The sequence below is a fragment of the Columba livia genome, chromosome 13 (assembly GCF_036013475.1).
Source record: "Columba livia isolate bColLiv1 breed racing homer chromosome 13, bColLiv1.pat.W.v2, whole genome shotgun sequence".
In the NCBI taxonomy this organism is placed as follows: Eukaryota; Metazoa; Chordata; class Aves; order Columbiformes; family Columbidae; genus Columba; species Columba livia.
This window is the reverse complement of record NC_088614.1, coordinates 15,314,934-15,330,307: the sequence shown is the minus strand read 5'-3', so window position 1 is coordinate 15,330,307 and position 15,374 is coordinate 15,314,934. Positions and strand designations below refer to the sequence as shown.

General features: G+C 40.2%; 3 protein-coding genes across 4 annotated transcripts in view; 1 reads left to right on the top strand and 2 right to left on the bottom strand.

The window, feature by feature from the left end:
- Positions 1 to 525: 525 nt before the first annotated feature.
- Positions 526 to 4,482, bottom strand: NUDT19 (nudix hydrolase 19). The gene is made up of 3 exons (XM_065028408.1): positions 3,784 to 4,482; positions 2,962 to 3,169; positions 526 to 1,884 (listed from the first exon to the last, which is right to left on the bottom strand). The coding sequence occupies exons 1-3, from the start codon at positions 4,480 to 4,482 to the stop codon at positions 1,658 to 1,660; spliced, it is 1,134 nt and encodes a 377-aa protein (XP_064884480.1). The 3' UTR covers positions 526 to 1,657.
- An 80-nt stretch (positions 4,483 to 4,562) lies between these two features.
- The window catches only part of ANKRD27 (ankyrin repeat domain 27), a 54,419-nt gene continuing 43,607 nt past the window's right edge, over positions 4,563 to 15,374 (top strand). For both annotated transcript variants that reach the window (XM_065028375.1, XM_065028373.1), the window contains exon 1: positions 4,563 to 4,726. The gene's annotated coding sequence lies outside the window, so the exon portion shown is untranslated. The remainder of the gene's footprint in view (positions 4,727 to 15,374) is intronic.
- RGS9BP (regulator of G protein signaling 9 binding protein) lies at positions 10,383 to 15,173 on the bottom strand. The gene has a single exon (XM_021282044.2). It carries the CDS (start codon positions 15,171 to 15,173, stop codon positions 14,460 to 14,462), a length of 714 nt encoding a protein of 237 aa, XP_021137719.1. The 3' UTR covers positions 10,383 to 14,459.

Here is a 15,374-nt window from a genome sequence, read left to right as displayed (position 1 = left end):
GCCCAACAAATACATCTTTATCAATGCTGTGTCTTAGAGATTTGTGTATCTACTCTTTGTAACTTGTAAAACAGCCTAGCAACTACTCGGATGGCTTATTTTACCCATTACGAATAAACAGCTGAATCATTTTGAAGCAAAGGTATTTGTTACTCTAGACACCACAAGTATGATCATAAACATGCCTTTCCTCTTGTCTTCCTAGTACTACTGGCCAGTGTTAATCTCAAAAAGCTAAAAATCATGTAAGACAGCAATACAAGGTACTTTCTTTGCTTCCTCTACTCTCAATTTTGATTTTTCTGTTGTCTTCATGTTCAGAAGAGTTAGCCAGAATATTCTGAAGGAGACACAATACTGCATAATATACAGTATACATAATATACTGCTTTGTGTGATCCATGTTTAGCAGAGGTATACAAATTTCAACAAGGTCTGCAAATGCAAGCACAGTCTGAGCATGTTCAGAGAGAAGACAGACATGCATTTTTTTCCAATCCAAATGAATGCTACAAACCAATTCAATTTAATGAAAATATTGCAGAAAATTTTAATTAAAATACAGAACAAAAGCTGAAACAAAGCTTTCTGAACAACTTTACTGGCTGATCTCAAGTCATCATTCATTCTTCTTCCAGATAAAGAACTTATGTCACTGCTCCATTTGCTCCACTTATTCCACAGGAAAAAACAAAACCAACCAACCAAAAATCCCAAACAAAAAAGCAAGCAGCTTCCTCTGTAGTTCTTAAATCTCAGATATATTTAGTTAAGTAGCTGAGAAGCAAAATGTGGGATGTTGAAATATGGAAATGGGTGTTTCCAAGGCATCACATTATTCCCTGAAGTTGTTGGTATCTTTTTGAAGCTAAATAATTAATTTTTCTAATTTTTAAATTGCTAACAACTTGAAGATAAAAACTATAATGAATAAAAAGGACATTGAGAATGCACTAAATCTGATGACTTAGTTTGTCTAAATTACCTTTGAAAATGGTAAAGTTTTGAATAGAATACCATTAGTAGAAGGAATTTGGGTATATTAAATATAAACATTAACTTAATAATTTTTTTAAAGTGAATTTTAGCTAACAAATATATATTTTTATATACATACACTGGTTTTCCCAAAAATGAAAGACAATAGACTGAGAGATGTCAGCATATATGGAATGAGAGATTTCATTCATTCCTAGACACACATTATAGTTGTCTAACAGATAACTTTGGGACACATAGTAAAAGAATTTGTCAAGTCAAAACATATTGTTCTGAACATAATATATATTTAAATTTTCAGTGAGAAAAGAACCTGTGTGACCTAATGGACCAGTGTTGCAGCATATTCTGCAAACAGTCTGTAAGTAGAATAAAGTGGTAATGGCTCAGTATAATTACCATCAAATTGCATTTAAGTTAATTATTAATTAAGCTGATGGCTATGCTAAATTTTCAGGAGCCTCTAAACATCGTAACTGGCAGAACTACAGTTTCAAAGACTCAAAGAATTAGGTACACATGAAAATCTCAAAACATGCACACATAAATGCTTTGGCAGGACAAAGGAATATTTTCCTGACTATTTGGCAATGGTTAGAAAGGACCCAAACCACAGTGAATGTAATTAAGAACATTCTAGCTTTAAATCAAGTGGATATTATAATTTGCTATTGTAATCTGAACAATCAGAGTTTATCGTCAATGGATTAATATGCTTATATTTTGCTTGAATATTAACATAGACAGCAAGATTGTTGATGTTTTTTATTACTATCCTGTGAAATACACTACCCTCTTTCATGAGATCTTCAATCTTCTTATCTGTTGACATGATTATTTTCTTCTCTCCGGTATAATCTGGATCTTCTGGATATAACTCATCTCCTGGGGGCAGAAAAAGGTTTTAGTTATACATTGTCTACCTCATTTTTCAGCCTTTTGATTGACACTAGCAATTTTTAATATATTTATCAGGGCATGAAACTCAGTGGGAATGTATTTCATAATACAGAAGTAAATTGCCCCTAAACATCTTCAGATTTAAAGACAGGGCCTATAAATTTTGAAGTATCTGTCAGTGATGCTGCAGTGCACATTTGAGGTGTTGATCTGAATGTTCCAATGTTCCTGATAGTACTAATGTGCTATAATCACAGTCTGTTGATATATGACTTTATGTAATAGGTAGAGAACAAGACCAATACTTTTCCAAGTGTTAAAACAGTAGGACTAAGAATAAAAACTAGTTACTTTGTTCTGTTTTGTTGAAGAAAACAGTATTTTGCCATATAAATGCATGTTACTCTTGTGCAAAAGTGCAAATGCACCACCAATACAGAAATTCCATAGGTTAATTGTGACCAAAAAAAAAGGGGGGCAAAAGCATAATGAAAAGCAAAGAAGCAGAAAAATAGTAGATACAACTTTTCATAAGGAGAAGGAAAAAATGTAGATGATTATCAAATGAAGAGGCTTAAGCAGGAGAAAGGGCAGGAGGAAAATGAATTAGTTTTATCTTTTTAGATCACTGCCCTATCACTACTTTGTGAGGATTTGAGACTGCAGTTGTGCCTGACTCACACAAACAGGTAAAGGAAGTAAATGAGAATTCCCACTGAAAAGGACTAAATAGGAGGAATTCTGGTACATCCTTCAGATGTAAAAAAAACCCAAAACGCTTAAATGTTAGAATTTCTTCACAAATAAACATATTAATATCCACCATATGAGCCAATGAGATGATAAGTAAGTACAGAAATAACGATGCTGTCTGATGCGCAGCTTGTCTCTCAGAGTAGCTATTATCAACTGTATCTAAAAAGAAAGCCAAACAGTAGAAAAAGCATGTAGTAACTTAAAACAGTTTCTTACAGTTATAGCCTGGTTTATGTCATGTGGCTTGAGTATCTATCAATTCTCAAACTTTTGTATTTTTAAAAGAACCTTGATCTGTATTCTTACCTGGCAATAGCTGGATGTAGCCATCGGAAGCAGTTAACATCACGGGCATCCAGCGCTCACACCCCTCCAGAGCTCGATCGGAGCTGAACTTGTGTAACTCACAGAGCGAAGAGAAGTTGCACAGCCTACAAAATTCATAGAACTGAGGGGGAGGAAACCATATTTCTTGAGATTTAAAACGTTCAATGGCTTCTGGAGGTGATGACCACTGTAAGATGAAAACAACAACAGTGTCATCAGCAGACAGAACGTATAAGCAACTTTAAAAGCCATTAGCAAGCAAGTCTTTACAGAAAAAGAGCTTTCAACAGTCCACGTTTTCTGAACACAATAAAAACCATGTATAAACTACACCAAAATAACAAGAATTTTTTTAAAATTGAGAAAGCATAATAAAAACAATCTATACAAATTACTCCTTTTTCCTATAAAATTAAATAACCTTATCTTTCACACAGAGGCATACCAACTTTGGAAACTAAAACTGAGACTGGTTGTAGGGTCTGACTAAAAGTCTGCCGAAACAACAGAAAACCTTAACCTCAACGTGAACTCAGTTAAAAGAGGTTGCTACTGATGCTTCTAAACATCTGCTTGTTACACACATTGTTTTCAGCGTGCAAGGGGGAGGATTAAAGCGCAGATCAAACCCCCCTTTTCTTGCATTTTGAGGGATGGTTATGAGGGCGGCTCGAGAGCTGGGGCTCTGCTCGCCCCGGGCTCGGGCCGGCGGTTCCTGAGGCGGGGTGAGGAGGGGCTGCCCGGGTCCCTCCCGCCTGTCGCCACGGGCACGCCGCCCGCCCTGGCTGGCCGCGCTCTTACCAGGATGGCTGTCACCTCCTGCCCGTCCTGCGAGGCGTGGGGCGGCCGCTCCCCCAGGCAGCACACGTAGAAAGCCGTGTCGTAGCGCCGGCCGCCGGCCCCAGCCCTGTCCACGGGAGTCAGCCAGTTGCTCCACTCGTGCAGCGCCCAAATGTTGGGGACGCAGCCCAGGTGCCGGCACAGCTGCAGGAAGCAGCCCGCGTCCTCGTGCACCCGCCGCCGCCACTCGCTGAGCTCGGTAGGGGGCAGGCGCTCCGCGGGCAGCGGGGATGCAGGGCTGCTGTCCGTCGCCGGCCCGCGGCCCGGCACCAGCAGCAGGATTCCCGCCTCCTCGAAGGTTTCCCTGATAGCGCAGATGCGGAAGGCGACTTCCCTCGGCAGCGGCGAGCCCAGCCGCCCCTGCTCGGTGGCGAACAGCGGGGGCCGGCTGCTGCCGACAGGCGCCGGCCTGACCAGGCCCAGCCCGCACTGAGGCGAGGCGGGCAGCAGCCCCAGCCAGTCAGCGGAGAAATCCGCCGGCTCCACCAGGCCGCCCGGGAAGACGTGTGCGCTGGGCATGAAGCCGCTGCGGGAGCTCCGCTGCAGCAGCAGCACCTCATAGTCGAAGGGGCCGAGCGGGGAGCGCGGCAGCCGCGCCGGCGTGCCCGCCGCCAGCAGCAGCGTCGCCGCTTCCCTCCAGTGCCGCAGCCGCCAGTTCATCGTGAGGGGTGGAGGAGGCGGTGGCCGCGGCCGCGATCGCGCTCTGGGGCCGCCCGGGCGCCACCGCCGCCTGGGCTCCCGGAGGAGCGACTGCAGCCGGGCGCTTGGGCGGGAAAGCTGGGCGGGCTCGGCCGGGCACCGCGCAGCTCGGCCGGCTGAACGCCTGTCCCGCCCGGAGACGCGGTGGGATGGAGGCCTGTCAGGAACAGCCGGTAATGCCTCAGTCCCGGTCAGCCTTAAGCCGGTAAGTAGCGTCCTCAAAGGGCAAAAGCTTAAGGAAATACAGAGGGCGTACAGGCATAGGGCGAATGGCAGGGAGAAACGAGGTGATGACTTTCAGTTTACTCGGAAAACTACGGAGTGGTTTGCAGTTCCTGAGGTTTCGTAGCACTGAGTGTATTTACAGTATGACGAGGTAAATGTTGAATAGCTCTCTCGGACCCCAAAGTCTTCCCGAGTGCTGCTGAGGGGACTGTTTCCAGCACAGGGTCATTTGTAACTAACAGCGCTGCTGACCCCCCAGCCGGCCTCGGGGAAACCTTATCTCAGGCCCACATCAAGGTATTGTCGATAACAGAAATAATTTTAGGTCTTTAATTAACCGTGTCATGCTTCAAGTTGTTTGAATTTGTTCTGGTAGACTTCAAAGGGGAGAAGTATGTAGATTTTTAATTAGTTTTTATTACAAAGCTCTTCTGTTTTGAGGCTGTTACCTGGAAAAAAACACATATTCGGCCAAGACAGCAAAACCTTGAAAAAGCCCTTTGAACAGGTATTTTACAGTAGGAACCGTTTTATTTTATTAACATTTGATTTTGATTCCTCAATTTAATAATAGATTTTTAATTTTTTTTTTCAGCTTGTGAGGAGTTTAAGCTGATGACACATGTTGAGAAATTTTGTAAGAATACTATTTGCATGTAACATGGAGAATCCTCCTATTTGTCACCCTTCTCACTAGATTCTCTTTGGCAAACGCTCGCATACCTGCACATGCCTCTGATAACTTCTCCACTTTATTTTCTATTTGAGCATGTGCTTAATGCCCGTGAGATATGTCTCACCATAACTGAAATGATATTTAGAGGCAATTTAACCAGTGGGATGCCAGAATATTTCAGCTGACAAAACCAAAAATTCAGTTGATGTCTACGCAGACACAGCTGGGCCATAAGTTCATCCTGGCATGAGGCTGCAGCTGGTGGAGAACAGGTCAGCCAGCCAGCTGCTTATACTAGAACTGGGGCAGGACAGCAGCTGTGGTTTTGCCAGACAATATATGAGTCTGCTCTCCCTCTCCTTTCCTTCCTTATGACCAAATATACAAGCAAAACCAGGACATCTTGTAACTCTAGCCTCCTCTTCCGTAGTAGTTTAACCATTAGTGCTCAACAGTGACTACCGTCTTGAGCATAAGGTCCACTAATGTGCCTGTTCCAAATAGATGGTATTTTGAACCTAAAATCATGATGTTCACCATGTATTTGTTTGCCTTTTTCAGTCTTAGTTACCTATTTTATTGTGTTAAGTGTACATCTTGTTAGGAATGTGCATTGCCTAAAAGCTGCTTTACTGGTGAAAAATTAATAAACTACTGAGGTTTTTCAAGGTTTAACATCCAATGAGCTTGATGCCTGATCAAAAAGATTTAGGGTCCATTATGTCTGATCATTTCAGCATAAAGGCATTTTAAGTAGAAAGTACTCATGTACCAATAACAGCATCATTTTCAAATCAGTTGTAATACCAGCGCATATACAAAACTGTCTTACTGTGACAAAAATGCAATGTCTGACATCCCTGGAACATTATTTCAGAACATCTTGGGGAAAATCTGATAATAGAGAACAGTACAGATTACATTATTAAGTTTCACAATGGGATTTTTTTTTTTTTAATTTTTTTTTTACCTAGTGCAGTCTAAAGTCTCTCAAGTGGTAGTATGTAAAGTAGGACTATCCTGGAAAACAATTCCTCTGGTTTCAGTGGTATCCACAGGTATTAAATTTAGCAGATCTGATTTCATAGGCATTCTTGTGTGGGGGCTGGAAATCGAATGTGTGGCTGGCATAGGTGCTGCTGTTGCCACCCTCAAACACACACAGAATACCAGGACTGTCAGTAAAGAAATAGTTGTGTGGTTATAGCGTTCTTCATGACCGTTCTCAGCACCCAAAGCAGTCCTTTGGCACCAAACACAGCCAAGTGCAAGTTAAGACAAACATTATTCTCCCACTGCTGCATTTTCCCACATGTTTGTATTTTTGTATGTAAGGCAACTCTTTCCCTTAAGGATGACATTCCTTACCCAAGGATCAGCATATTCACCCTGTTGATGGCAATTTTTTAATCTTTCCTTTTATTATTGTTTTACAGATTAGTTCAATATCTGTTCACTGAAGCTTAAGTAATCTCATGCAAAATTCCAGGAGCATATGAGCCTTTAATTGACCTGGTTATAAGGACTAGAGGTGGCAGTAGGTTCTAAGGGTGAACTCTCAGAAACTCTTTGAGCAAAGATCAAGTGTGTAAAGGGGCTGTTACCCCCTTGCAGTTTCCTTCTAGGAAAAACAAAAGCTAATGGCTGTGAATGTCCATAGATCTGCCCTCTCAAAGCTATACCTAACTTGCTGGAGATAGCTCAAATAAATATAGAAAATGTCTGAAATCCAAACTAGATGGAAGGTTATAAAGCATGTTTAATTTCTTCATTGCCAATTTAGATGACTTCTTTGTTCCCATATATTCTGCTAAAATGCAGAGCTCATCTCACATGTACTTAAAACTTGTGCAGCGTTACAAGTGGTTTCAGAAAGAATGGAAAATCGGAGAAAATCTATTGCTCAGGAATGCAAATCTTAAACTGAGCATACTAGTTTATTCCTTTACTGTAGTATAAGCGTTCTGGCACAAGGGCCTTCTACATTCAGCTGAGCTCTGGCATTATCCTTCAAGGAGCAGCATGTGAGCTGGGAATACAGGAGATTTTAGTTTGGAGAAAAGTCTCTCCATAGCAAGAATTAGCTGGAGATAATATGTGACACTCAGTAAAGTGTAAGAGAGAAGGCTGGAGAGTCCAAGGTCCCCTCCAGATTTGACTGCTGTTCATGCTGCTTGTATGCCAGAACATACAATCGTTAACCTGATGGAGCCCAAATACTTCTGTATTTCAGGTTGTTTTCAAAACCAGATTGTGCTGCATTGAAAAATAAACCCTTGTGAAGTGATGTAGAAGTTCTGTCAAATGAAAAACCATGATTATTGCACTGATAATTCTTTGTGGGATCATATTTCAGCAATGTGGAGATTACTTCACCTTTCCACTTTGGTTACTGCTTATGAGAAAAAAAAAACATTAATTCGTTTAAAGAAAAAATATTCAGGTCACTACATATATAGAAATGATTGTAAAACTAGCTTTCTGGGTTTTTTGTGTGTAATGAGAATACTTAGTAATAGAACTATTTCATTCCCTTTTCTCACATCATTATATACACTATTTTACACATACAGATCAGTGCAGATCACATCACTGTAATAACTTCAGTTGAAAAACAAGGTCTACCATTATTTCACAATTTGATGTGGCTTACATGCTGTCCTGTGAGTTGGAGATGATACATACTAAGTTCTTAGTTTAATTTATATGCATCTGGTAAAAGCTTTGTCCCCATGCAGATGTAGTGTCTACTATAGTGAACAAGTTGTTACAACCTCAAGTATAAAAAACTTAGAGGTTTCACTGTGCTTCTCTGCTACTTCTTCAGCTGGCTTAATTCAAAATGACATTCTAAAGCTTTTACATTGTTTAGCTCATATAATATCAATGAATAAATAGACTTAATGAATAATCTAAAAAATAAATACATTCATCACTGTATATTTTTCTAAGTATTGTGTCCAAAATGTGAATAAATATCAAATCTAGGAAAAGCACGTTTATGATTATAGCACCTTCATACAAAATACTCCAACAAATCAAAGCAGATCAGAAAACTAGGTTACAGGTAGTATTAACAACTGGAAATGTTCTACTTCCAACAGACACATCATGGATTATATGTTTTATGCAAAATAAAATCATGGTTGTAGTTCTGCAGCTTTTAATTACATGAATAGTCTTTGCACATGTAATTTCTCACTGAACTGAGAAGTGATGGCTCATATGAGTGATGATTCAGACCACTCCCTCTAGGACCTGGAACTCAAATGTTTATTTATATATATAAAGTTACACATGCAATTAACATATTAGATTAAGTTGCTAAGGGAGTATCATGTTTGGTGTGTCAGGTACTCCTCAGTCATTTTATATGGTATAAATAGTTAAATATTTTCTTCTGTTGTCTTTTCTCATTTCCACTTTTCTCCCATGTTTTTCTCCCAAGGTTTATGCTATTTATATATCAACTGTTGAAGATCATGCAAAGCAATTGCATTTGGTTTTTGTTTTCTCAGACATTTATACACAGCTGTATGACCTGACATTTACTATTCCTACAAAAACCCCACGATTTTTGAAGTCATGTTTTAGGCTATGCAATTTCTTAATGCTGTGACATATCAATGAGTTTGAGTGTGTATGTTCTTTGAATATTTGTGTGCAAGAGACAGACTAGACTGATTGTAGACCTTAGGGATTATTTTAATGTATAGTGGAAAACTGACCAAAATAACAGACCACACATTTCTGTTATGATTGTGACATCTCTGTGCACTTGAATTAGAACTAGCTTTTAGAGGATGTTAGTTTGTTTAATTTGGTGGAGATGTTACTAGTAAGTATATGATAAATAATGTCATGCAATACAGTGTAAATAAAACATACACTTCAATCAATCAATCAAAGCGGAACAAAACACCCCACCTGACCCTGTGGAGGTTCGAGAAGTCAATTTCTGACACTTGGGAAACCACAGTAGATATTCTGACAAAATTACTGGAACCGAGCAATCAACATAATTGTTTTTGCTAGCTAGCCTGGGTAGGTGACAGATTTTCAGAGATGCTGTCGTTTTACTTGTGTTGGCCTACATGGCTTCTAGTCACATTGCCACCAGCTTGAAATGCTTGTGCTTGACTGCATGAGAAGGTGCAGAAGAGCCTTCATGCTGCTTAAATGCCATGTGACTTTTCACCTTTCCACAGGTTTAATCCATGGCAGCTGATTAAGCTGCATTTCCAGTTGCATCACAGTACTGCAGCAGGAGGCTCTTGGGGTGGGTGACAGAATCCAGCCTCCTGGGACCACCTTCTTCCAATAGGAAGTCCTTTGTAGTGTGAAACAGAGAGAAATGGGTTGGCTTTCGTAAAATTGATATCATCATGTAGCACATCAAAACATTTTCCTCTTATTTTGTATTGAGTTATTCAGAGAACAGGTAGTTGGTTCCACTCAGGGATATTTTATGTTCTTTGTTCCACTGGGTGTAAGATACTACCTTCTTACAGAGAAGCTATCGTTTAACGTTGATGCTATAATATCATATTTAACAAAAAGCATACTTCACTAACATAGGCTGAGACGTTTACTACATACATCCATCTCCTTCCTTCTCTAGTCCTTCCCTCAACATGTGCAGATAATTTAATATGAAAGACATTGTTTTCTAATCCCAGTTTTATTGTATGCTTACCACAGCAAATGCTGCTCACGTGTAGACTGCTATTTTGTCCAGATCTCTTCCTGCATTAAAAGACTTATATAATCGTATTGAGAGAAAGCACTTAGAGATCTGTAATCCACTGGTTTTACTGAATGACTTTTTACATAATGAAAATCTGTGAAGGGTAAATATGTTGAACAGGAGTTCCATTAGCACTTATATATATGGTATTTCTGGAAAATTTACATAAACAACAGAAACCTTAGAAGGAAAAGAAAGCCCATAACCAATCTGTTCAGACTACAAATAAGCGTGTTTAATTTTTAATCCGAAAACTAATGACATCAGTTGTTTTGTCTGTTTTTAAATAAGTGCATTCATGTAAAAATATTTTCATGAAGAATTTTGAAACTAATTTTATTTCACGTTCATAATGCTGAAGTTTGATGTTACGTTGTTTGCAACATAAGAAGATGGTTCTTCGTCCATTTTAGTAGTGAACTAAGAAAACAGTGTAGAGGGTTTTTACGGTGATAGACTGGAAGTCCTGGAATAAAATTCCAAAATACTTCATTTTACAGACTCATTTCTAACAGTTTGATACAACTATCTTCTTGTTGTTGCTATCAATCCTAATGGACCAAATTTCACCCTCCTTAGGTTGGCTAATGTTGCTTTGCTGGCTGTAAGGGGGCAGAGTTTGGATCCTAACAATGAGGGTCTACACATTCCTCTAGTCGAATATGTTCTCTAGTTGTCAGCTGCCCAAGCCAAGGGTTCTGTACTGTACTCCACAGGACTGAGCAAGCAGTGCTGAAGGCAACGCCAGCCCTGTGGTCCTAAACGTTATTGTAGCTGCTTCCTAAGGCAGAGATTTCTTGACTTTTCTGACTGCTGATTCCCTTGCAGTATAAATTAAGGATATATCACTGTATTCAACTTTGGGAGCTTGAGAAGGGTGCATTTATGTAAAGAAAACTGTAATGAGAAGGCTTAGCATGTTACTTTTTTTCCTGTAGTTGAAACAGGAACTTTTTGTTTAGAAGAGCTTGCTGACAAACTGTATTAATATTCTAGTTTTTGTTTGGTTTTAACTATTGCTGTAAGCCAACCAGTAAGTTATAAGAATGTATTCTATTTTAAGTTAAATAAATAGTGACAGTAACAAGTTTGAATTATTCAAAGTATAGAAAAATACCACCCGTACACAGGCAAAACCAGTATAATTCAAGTCAGGAATAAGACATGAGTATACAGCAAATGTAACATGTATATCCTGTGAATAAAGACAAAAGAACTGAAGTAGAACACTGAAATGAAGCAATGACCATCCTCTTTTGTAGTGAAAATGCAATAACATTCTCATTCACTGATCAGCATGAGAGTATTTGCGTTTTCTTTGTGCTATTTAGAGTTTTTTGAAGTTTGCCTTTCCATTTTTCACTTACAAAAATAGTATTTCCAGTCTCCTTCTGGTTGCATTCCAGTGGGGGAAAAAAATGAAGACTGTAAATCTACATCATCTCTTTATTTCTTGATTTAAAAGAAACATCAGCACTTTTTGGCAGTGGTGGCTTCATCTTGTTTTCATTTTGTGCGCTTGTGCACCTGAAGTCTGTCACATTGAGTGTACTGTTGCATCAAGTGGAAGTGATTAATGGCAGCAGCATTATCCATTTAAATGGTGCCAATCCTCTATTACAATTCTACTTAATATTTTAATTTCAGGTATCCTAAATATAAGATGGTACAGATTTTTAGGAACAAACAAATGACGAATAAATCTCCAGCCAGCTTTGTCTTAGGACTTGAAAGTACTTTATTTTTCCAAAGTCCAATCCTTTAAATACTAATTGTGTGTATTTGTAATGGAGCAAGACTTACATAATTATAGGTTACTTACATGAATTCTTTGAGTCCTATATCCAAAAATCCAAATTCCAAAAAATGCAATGGACTGTAAATTTACAATTCACCAGCTCAATGAGGCTTGCTTTTCAAGATGACATTTAACTATTAAAAGTTCTTCTACATGCTAACCGTGGATAAACTGTATACCTGCTTCAGGATACCAATATCCAAGATAATGAATGCTGTAGGTGGCACCTTTTACTTATCCACCAGAAACCAGACTTGCATTACTTGCATTTTCAGAACATGTGCTTAAACGATATCTTATTCCAAAAGGAACACGGAGTTTTCAACAAGCACAGAACAGAGTCCAACTTCAACTTCTTATCCACCTTCCTGCGGACTAAGGAAAAGGAGAGTGCAAAGAGTGAAAATACCCGCAGATCCATAGTGACTAGTGTTTGCAATCCTAATATGTACATTCTCCTGCAGCTTTTGCTGTATTTTCCATAAATATGTTTAGTTAATACGATTGTGAAGGAGATCTCATGTAAGTCAAAACAAAGCAATTACACCTCGTCTAGTCAGACTGAAACAGTAGCACCGATAAATACAGGCTTGATTTTGTCAGAATGCTGCTGCGAATCTCTATGAAGCTAGGTTAACTATGCATGAAACACATCCTATGGAATGAGTGAAATACAATAGAAAGGAATGTGGAGTCATCTCATAAAAAGGTGAATTCCCATGAGAATGGAGCTGGACTGCATCAATGCGCAGAACCACATTATCCTTCAACATAATGATAGACTCTAACTTTTGATTCAGGTGTCCACTTACAATTTTTCCTCACCTACATTATTTTTTTCTCACGTACAAGTGACCATATTCAAATTTGTCACACACCTTTTCTCTTCAAATCCAGTTCTCATAAGTTTCAAAGAATAAACTTTGCTGCACTTTTTCAAAGTGTGTTTAGTTCTTAATTCAAAAATATTAGGTGTTTGAGTGTTAACAAGCCTGAAGACTTGTCTAGGAACTTCACAAAACATGTCCAACTGTTATTCTTTGATAATGTGTCCATAATAATAAATGCAGAAGAATAATACCTTATTAAAACCCCAATATTACAAGGTCTTTATATTTGCCCGTGGAGTGCCTCTTACACATATGACACTATAAAGAACATACCAAGCATTCTTGAACGGATGTGTGTTCACAGTGACAGAAGACATTTCCATAAGTTACACAATAAATACCATAATACATAGGTCCTCCCATAAAATGTTATACAACTTCTCTGCAAAGTCTGTCCCCCCGCTTTTCCATTTAAACATTAACAATTTTATAGGGAAGCGGTGCTGCTCTTGCATTTACCTCCCAAAAATGCAGTGTATCAAACTGGACCAGTTCCTGTTTCCCACATTATTAATCAGACATGAATGAGATATAAAACAGACACATTTTTAGCTTTATCTGGATTGCTGCAAAGAATTCAAGAGCTTGCAGAAATGTGGCTGTACATATACCACAGGTATCAATCCCTGCCCATCAACATGAGAGGGGATCTCTTTTTGGATTATTAGTAAGGGCTGCTTTAACTTGACATTTTTGTTTGCCAAAATTTATTTTCAAAAATGACTGCTTCTGCTGCGGGTAGATTCATTGCTCCTATTTTCAAAGTGAACTGTGAAGTGCAAGCTGTTTGCTTCTACAGAAAAAAGGAAAAAAAAAAATTCAACCAAGGGCAAGAACCAGCTTGGTAATAAAATAATGTGGATGAGAACCACAAGGCTTGCTGGTGTTTTCCTGAATACGCAACTCCCTGTTTTTTCTCGCTGGATTTAAAAAGCGATTAGTCATTTGCATTTGCTGTGTCAACCCATGCAACCGGGTTCTGTACAATCAGTTTAAATCAACAAACAGATTTGGTATCAAACATTGCTTGTTCTGTTTTTTCATCCTTCTCCACATATCTCTCCCCAGCCATTAACTCATCTAAAACAGAGGTTGTTTACATTCTTTTATTGGAGTTTTCATCCTTCCTCTTTTCCTCCACTGAAATAAATTTGATGAAAGAAAAAGCATTTGTCAGACAAAATACCTGTGTTAGCCTTCAAATTTGTGTTACTCACAAATACTGTAAACAGTGACCAGCAGCAAACACCAAAGCCTATTCAAGAACAAAAAAATACAGGCTTCTGAGAACAGTGAACTATTAATAGCAGACAAATCCCTGTTAAAGCCAGTAGAGATAATACCCTGATACTTCATAGTTAACCGTTACAAGTCCAGCAGATGAAGACATCCTATTCTGCAGGCTGATTTGCATCTTTCTTCTTCAAAGAGCAAGAAGAAACAAATCGTGCATTTTAGGATACTGAGAGGCAAAAGTTTTGCTTTGTTTTTTCAAGTGCTAGGTTTAAATTCTCAGCTCATCCAAGTTACCCGTTTTGAAATTAAAGGTGAGAAGTGACACACTCCATAGACAGATGGAGGGGGTTCAGAGGCTGCACCACCCTAAGAGAGTTTTACCACACACACTGCCAGGACTATAGCGATAATGAGCACAGCGGAGAAAATAATCCCAGCTAGAACCTTGCTGATATCGCAGAAGGATTTATTTTCCTCCACAGAGATCATGCCAATAGAAGAAGCGCCCATGCTGATGGTGGATTTTAGTTCAGCCCCTGGGTCTTGCTTAGCCTCTACTGTCCACTGGGGGACATTGACCTTCATTTCCATCTCGTACATCATCTCTCCTACCTGGTTGATTTCGTTCTCGAGGTCTTTCAAATCCACCACGTCTATATTGTGCTCAGCCTCGTATTTCATGTTCTGGACGCTCATCGCCCTGGCGGCCACACCAGAGGTTCCCCCGCTCATGCCTGTCTGGATCAGGTGCTTTTTGGGGACGTTTAGCGGGAACTCGTGGCCCAGCTCCAGGGCTCTCCTCATGTCGATCTCCAGGATCTCTAGGCACGTGGAGAAAATCACCCATAGCCTCTCGAACTCGGCTTTATCTTCCTTACTCACGGTTTTGTCCTTCAGGACCGTGGTGAGCTTGTTCCTGTTGGCCACCGCTAGCTCCTGGGCTTTCTGCCGGGTTTTCTTGAGCTCCTCCCGCAGGTTCTGGGAGTCCGAGGTGCCGCCGATGGTCAGCACCATGTGCCGGTAGCAGGCGGTCACCTTGTTGAGCGCGTCCAGCAGCGCTTTGCACTCCTCCTTCACCATGGTCCCGGCGGCGGCGCTGGGGCCGCGTCCCCGCCGCTCTGCCCGGCTGCCGCTCCGCCCCGGCTACCCGGTACCTGCACCAGGGAGCTGCCCGAGACAGATACTACCCGCACACATGGCAAGCGGCAGCTTCGGGCGGCGTCTGCATTCAGCGCCTTCTCACCCGCCTCGCGTCCCCGCGGCTGCTCAGGCGGCGCCGAC

Bases quoted from the DNA above. Each gene is read 5' to 3' on its own strand.
- NUDT19 (XM_065028408.1), bottom strand. From the start codon at position 4,482: ATGAACTGGCGGCTGCGGCACTGGAGGGAAGCGGCGACGCTGCTGCTG. The intron at 3,170-3,783 runs GTAAGAGCGCGG...TTCATCTTACAG, and splicing joins AGGAGGTGACAGCCATCCTG to TGGTCATCACCTCCAGAAGC. The intron at 1,885-2,961 runs GTAAGAATACAG...TTCTGCCCCCAG, and splicing joins CTACATCCAGCTATTGCCAG to GAGATGAGTTATATCCAGAA.
- RGS9BP (XM_021282044.2), bottom strand. From the start codon at position 15,173: ATGGTGAAGGAGGAGTGCAAAGCGCTGCTGGACGCGCTCAACAAGGTG.